Source organism: Uranotaenia lowii, unplaced genomic scaffold (assembly GCF_029784155.1).
Source record: "Uranotaenia lowii strain MFRU-FL unplaced genomic scaffold, ASM2978415v1 HiC_scaffold_66, whole genome shotgun sequence".
Taxonomy (NCBI): domain Eukaryota; kingdom Metazoa; phylum Arthropoda; class Insecta; order Diptera; family Culicidae; genus Uranotaenia; species Uranotaenia lowii.
The window spans coordinates 49,296-56,380 of NW_026598600.1; the positions used below are offsets into that span (position 1 = coordinate 49,296).

The 7,085-nt window shown below is 38.7% G+C and overlaps 1 protein-coding gene across 1 annotated transcript; it reads left to right on the forward strand.

Annotated features, from left to right (window-relative positions):
• Positions 1–3,707: 3,707 nt before the first annotated feature.
• LOC129760560 (uncharacterized) lies at positions 3,708–4,905 on the forward strand. Its single transcript, XM_055758214.1, has 2 exons — positions 3,708–4,295; positions 4,352–4,905. Exons 1-2 carry the CDS (start codon positions 4,076–4,078, stop codon positions 4,840–4,842), a joined length of 711 nt encoding a protein of 236 aa, XP_055614189.1. The 5' UTR covers positions 3,708–4,075; the 3' UTR covers positions 4,843–4,905.
• The last annotated feature ends 2,180 nt before the right edge of the window (positions 4,906–7,085 follow it).

The window sequence follows — 7,085 nt, forward strand, 5'->3', positions numbered from 1 at the left end:
CCACGAACGAAATTCTCTCAAGCCGTTCGTGCTCAGGAAATAGCTTCCTGACTTCCTGAGTCCGAACGGCTTGAGAGAGGATGAGATGGTGTGCATCAGCCGCGCCGCGACGCCATGTCGTTTGCCCCTCCTCAATCTGTGCTTGAGAATATTGCGTTCGGCGAATGATGTGACTAACAATCGCTTTCGTAGTTTACGGTATGAGAGTGAACACCCTATGTTAGACCCGTTGATGCATTCCAATTTGATGAATTATGAAGAGGATTTTCACTTCTGATGTCATGATCTCTAATCATTGGACTTTTGGAAATCGGGGTTATAATCTCGTATTTTGAATTGGTTCGGCCAAAACCTGAACCGGTATGTAAAATATTGACTACCAACAAATGGCGATGAAAGTAGGTAGATAGAGAAAAAAAAATGGAAATTTTAGCTTGGGTGTACCGAACAGAAAAAATTTTGCTGAATACTCTTGCACAGTTTTCCATAGAAATGACAACCAATTGGATTGAAGGCTATTGCTTTCTCTTTCAATCTAATGAAAAATCGTATACAGGGATTATGAGCGCGTTAATCGCTTATAAGATGAAAGATTAGGTTCGATTTTTGAATGATTGTGAATTATGAAAATTAGGAATTTTGATACTAATTGGAACGCCCACCGCCATCGCCCGCTTGCAATCCCGTTGTTTTTACGATTTCTCATGTGTGAGCAGAGATTTCTGAAAAATGAAAGTTAACATAAGTGACAAATATGGAATAAATTGACAACAATAACAAAATTGACAGAATCGATAAAACTGACAAAACTAATAAAATTGATGAATTTTGAAATGTAAATTATGATTTTTTTTAAATTTTGTATTTTTTTCATTTTAATCAATTTTTTCAATATTGTAAATTTGGTCAGTTTTGTCAATTTTGTCAAAAATGTAATTTTTGTCTATTTGGTGAATTTTGTCAATTTTTATAATATTCAAGCATGACTTTCTCAATTGTAAAATGTTAAATTGGTTTTAAGTTTTGGAATTAAATGATATTTTTGTGACAATTTATAATAAAATTGACACAAATGATAAAAATAACTAAACTAAAAATATGACAAAATAAATGATAACATTTACAAAATTGGCAAAACTAAGTATATAAAATCAATAAAAATTAATCATATAACTGAAAAAGTTGTCAAAATATGAAAAAATTACAGAATTGATAACAGTGAAAATTTGAAATTTTTTTCACGAAACTGACATAATTGACAAAAGTGTCAAAATAGTCAATAATTACAAAAATTACATAATTGTTAAAATTGTCAAAAATTACAAAAAGGACCAAATTTGCATAATTGACAAAATTAATAAAAAAACCAATATAGACAATAATGACAACATTCACAACTGAATATTAACCCTTCGTTTCATAAAGTAACAAATTTGCAACAATTAATGTTTAGAAAAAGTGAAAAATCGTAGTTTATTTTAATTTTTTTCTTGATGTACTCATCATTTGCAACTGTAAAAAATGATTTTTAAGGAAAAATAAAAAAAATCATGAAATGAAGGGTTAACGAAAAAGATTGTCTGAAAAAAAATCATTCACATTGATATGCTTTAGAAAATATTGATGATTTGCCAAAAACCAGAGCATTTGGTATCATCAACAATCAAAACATCAACATCTGTGTATCATATTTGATAAATGCGAACTCAGCGATATTAGTCTCAAAAATCTCAATTTTCATTGCGCCCTTTTAAAAAAAATCGACCTTACGTTGCGCGTCATTCGTTGGCATAGTTATACTTGTACGTGCATCAAAGGTGCCAGGTGGTTTTGTCATAAATTAGGATATAACAGATTTGTTCGTAGTTTTCAAAGTTCAATTACAAATTCGATAGAGATTTGAGAATTTTTTGACAATCAGAACAATTCAGGACATTTTGAAGACAAATCTTCAAAAATCAGGACAATTCGAAAGTTTTAGAAAAATCAGTACAACTTCTCGAAAGTCAGGACAAGTCCTGAAAAATCAGGACCCCTGTAACAGTGATGTTTAAACTTGGTTTAATTAGCAACTCTAAACCAATTCGGAAGAAAACACATGTAAGAAACATTGCAAATATTTAATCAAATAAAAACCTCATTTGAACTTCGCTCGGTGTGGCAAATTGGGTCAACCAATGCGAATCACCCTGTTCTTGACAACCTCCAAGGAAATGACAACTCCGAGCAAACAACCCGGCGCATTTCGAACAAGGTGCGGTGACAGTTCTTTTTCGTGCCAGCAGTCGTACGAGCAGGACGTACGCCGCCAAGTTTTTAGCAAGGCCAAGGAGATTGAGGCAAACAAAGCCCACGTGGAACCTGAAATTGAGAGCCGGAAAAGAGCCCCTGCAAAGGGTAAGAAAATTAAATTTCTAGGCTGAGCTCCACCTCCTAACGACGAATCGCCGAAGGGCTCTTTTCTTTCGTTCTTTCTCGGAGTTTCAACGGTGCAGAAATGTGGACGATGCCGCGTGGCAGGCGGAACAACAAACACCGTTTGTGGAAGGCATTTCTGGAACCGTCAGGATGTCCGGGGCCCTATGATCGACGACAGAAAACCATCGGAACCAGGATTTTCCGAAGTGTCGCGTGTTGCCCGGGAATTTCAGCAACACATCAAACGAGTGGAATGTGCCATCGAGTTCGGATCAATCCCAGGAACATGGAGGAGCGGCTGCCATCGAGTGGAATCGATGGGTGCCGCCGGGCATGGATGGTAGCGGCTACGACAACTGGTGATGAGATGCTGCAACGACCGTGGAGGAAAGTGACAAGGCGGCTGGGCCGTTCGTTCCGAAAACCACTTTCATTTCTTTTGGTGGCGGAAACGAGGGTTGGTCACACGATGACCGAAATATTCCGAGAGCGTTGTCGTTGTCGAGAAAACGCAGGCCACATGTAAGTGAATAATCTTAGAAGTTACACTTTGTGAAAACATTTGTCGACAGTGGGCCCTCGGTGGCAAAGATCAATAAATTTGATTGTAATTTGTTTGCAAAATTAACATGTAAAATTTCTTTATGTGGTGTTATTTGGAAAATGTTCACACTTCCCATTTCTAGCTGAATATGAGCTAGCCGGAGCTAGTAAGAAAAAGAAAACACTCCTTTTTCTTAGCCAAACACATTTTTAATTGTAATATGGCGCCCAACTTAAAAACCCACATAATTTAAGCCCAACAGAAAATTTAATCGCAATTTTTGATGGTTCTCCGTTACTTCATACCATTGTAAAAATCCTGACTAGATAAAAATATTAGTGCTGTTGTTCGATCCGTGTTGTAAACATTCTAATGCTTAGTCGTATCGCAGTGATTTCCAGGGGTCATTAAGAAAAACAAAAGTAACGCGAACGGGAGGCGCGGTATAACCTCCACAAATGGGCTCTTAGTGATTAAGGAGACTAAATTCTCCTTTACCTGGAACTCTGCGAATCACCACGAACCTGTAAATAAAACCATCATGTTTCTCTGTAAATACTTGTAAATAGTATCGTATAATTTCGTTATCATTGTTCGATCTGAATCCTTTTGCGTAGTAAAGATTTTGATCGTTTCTGCGTGTTTGCTGCAGCAGAAATTCGTTGAGAGAAGCAAGTTTAAGATATTGGTCGGTGACTTTGTCACACTTTGGTGACGCAATTTTGATCGCCATTTGCCAGAATTCGCTGGTGTTACTTTTGGTTAGAATAAGTATCTTCGTTTTGTACTATGTGCACTACTTCTGGTGTGCCTATAGGGCCACGCAACTAAGCTAGTTAATAAGCATTTTGAGTTTAGCTCAATCCTTCTGATCAATATTATCTCCGACCAATTTTCGGATAAATTTGTAATTTTTTTCATGAGCCGACTCGCATCGTCTCATGAAAAAAATTTTCTGTTGTGGCAATGCTGTGTAACAGTGATGTTTAAACTTGGTTTAATTAGCAACTCTAAACCAATTCGGAAGAAAACACATGTAAGAAACATTGCAAATATTTAATCAAATAAAAACCTCATTTGAACTTCGCTCGGTGTGGCAAATTGGGTCAACCAATGCGAATCACCCTGTTCTTGACAACCTCCAAGGAAATGACAACTCCGAGCAAACAACCCGGCGCATTTCGAACAAGGTGCGGTGACAGTTCTTTTTCGTGCCAGCAGTCGTACGAGCAGGACGTACGCCGCCAAGTTTTTAGCAAGGCCAAGGAGATTGAGGCAAACAAAGCCCACGTGGAACCTGAAATTGAGAGCCGGAAAAGAGCCCCTGCAAAGGGTAAGAAAATTAAATTTCTAGGCTGAGCTCCACCTCCTAACGACGAATCGCCGAAGGGCTCTTTTCTTTCGTTCTTTCTCGGAGTTTCAACGGTGCAGAAATGTGGACGATGCCGCGTGGCAGGCGGAACAACAAACACCGTTTGTGGAAGGCATTTCTGGAACCGTCAGGATGTCCGGGGCCCTATGATCGACGACAGAAAACCATCGGAACCAGGATTTTCCGAAGTGTCGCGTGTTGCCCGGGAATTTCAGCAACACATCAAACGAGTGGAATGTGCCATCGAGTTCGGATCAATCCCAGGAACATGGAGGAGCGGCTGCCATCGAGTGGAATCGATGGGTGCCGCCGGGCATGGATGGTAGCGGCTACGACAACTGGTGATGAGATGCTGCAACGACCGTGGAGGAAAGTGACAAGGCGGCTGGGCCGTTCGTTCCGAAAACCACTTTCATTTCTTTTGGTGGCGGAAACGAGGGTTGGTCACACGATGACCGAAATATTCCGAGAGCGTTGTCGTTGTCGAGAAAACGCAGGCCACATGTAAGTGAATAATCTTAGAAGTTACACTTTGTGAAAACATTTGTCGACAGTGGGCCCTCGGTGGCAAAGATCAATAAATTTGATTGTAATTTGTTTGCAAAATTAACATGTAAAATTTCTTTATGTGGTGTTATTTGGAAAATGTTCACACTTCCCATTTCTAGCTGAATATGAGCTAGCCGGAGCTAGTAAGAAAAAGAAAACACTCCTTTTTCTTAGCCAAACACATTTTTAATTGTAATACCCCTGGCACCTCTGACGTGCATTACAATTGTTCAGTTGTTGTTGTTGTTTCTCTTGTGCTAAGCAGGGATGTCAGGTGTCCTGATTTTTCAGGATTTGTCCTGATTTTCGAGAGACCGTCATGATTTTTCAAAAATGCTTGAATTGTCCTGATTTTTAAAAAATGACCCTCAAAGTGTCCTGATTTAAAAAAATATCTAAATTATAACTAAATTTATTAGTAAATGATGATTATATCAAACAAATCTCTTATAAAATAGTTCAACCATTGATCATCTTCGGTTCAAATGATATTTGACTGGTGTTTTTTGCTATTAACTGCAGGCCAGCCAAGGATATTCTCGCTTCAGCTGCATAATTCGAGGCTTCTTCAGCACCTATATTTTGGCTTATTCTTTAATATTATTTTCAGTTTATACCGATTAGGAATTATTTTGTATCTTGCATATGCATCAAAAGATAATTAACACTCTGTAAGAAAGGCTACAATCCACTGTCAAGTGTATTAAATCGGGTTTTTTTCTCTCGTGCGCATCACAGTACTTTTATTACTGGTTTGCCTCTTGCTGCTGCCTGTTTCTGAACAAGAAGACGAAGAATACGATAATTTTGATGGTGATGATGATGATGTTCCACACCGCTGCTATTACCATATGAAAATTTGCGCTTGTGTTCATACGGCGGCGGCGGCAGCGGCGGGCGGCTATCACTCATCTTGCCATTTTACTGCGGCATGACATCTTTTTAGCACCATCTTTGGCACTTTTCATCCAATTTTTTTTTCGGTCCCGGAACATCCACGCGCGCGCCTCCGCAATGTTTTGAAAAAAGTTGCGTGCTCGTGAGGCGTGAGATTTCGACACTTTGGTCCGTGGTGCGTCTCTTGGGATTCCAGTGCAAAGTGTTTCGGTCTTTTTAATTTTGAGAAAAACCACCGGTGTGTAATGGGTCCTGTCTCTTGAAACCCCTCTAGACTGTTAAACTAATCAAAATTATCCAACTAGACAATTTCATTTCCAACAAAAATAAACATGAGAGAGCACCATCCTTTAAGCAAATTGGATCGATCGAAGTCGTTCTGGTTGAATTCACTAGGTTAACCTTAAAATTCATCACGTTCAATAACATTCTTATCCATACAAAAACCCCTCAACGATCGGTTTTCAAGTAAACAATCAAATTGGAACGTTCAAATATGCATATTACATTAAAGCATTCATGGAGACAAAGGCAAAATATCAGAATCGTTCCTGCAGAAAGTGAGCTATGTAGCTAATAAACCAATAAAACAGTTTCGCACTCTGGCTAGGATAGGAGTGTTGTAGCTTCTCAGGAGCGCTGGGACACAAATATTTACTATACGAAACACGAACCGTTGCGGTTATTGATATCGGAAGGTACCAACTAGCTGGAAGATTCCTTGCCATGTTTGAACGTACCAACATATGTAACAGCCACATCATCATCGTCATCGTCATCGTCAGGGAGTGTCTTCGAACCATATGCATTCGTACCAATAGGTTTTACCCTTTTTCACATTCTGCACCATAAGGGGACAAAATCCTCGGGCACAGGACCTCGCCTCTGCATCACACACAATAGTTTATGCAAATTGATCGAAATAAACACAAAACAAATTTATAGCACCACCCAGAATATGGAAGATTCAAATAAACTCTTATCCGTAAATTCCCTCAGTAGCTAATACTGGGTGCTGAAAGACGCAAGAGTCTTACGCAAAAGTTTTCTGGTTTCTTTCATATATTTTTTTTCTCTGTTCCATATAAGATGTAGAGCACAATATTCGTGAAAACATATTTGCGTACCTTTGGATGTGTAAAGAGGATTGTGTCAACTATATGGCACTTTATGAGAAATGCTGCAATCTGACCTACGACGTAGAGGAAAACCTTTTCGCACGCATATGTGATCATAAAGTTTATGGCAGGGGAGATGAATTGCACTCATTCGTGATATTGAACATATTTCTATGTAGTATTGTTA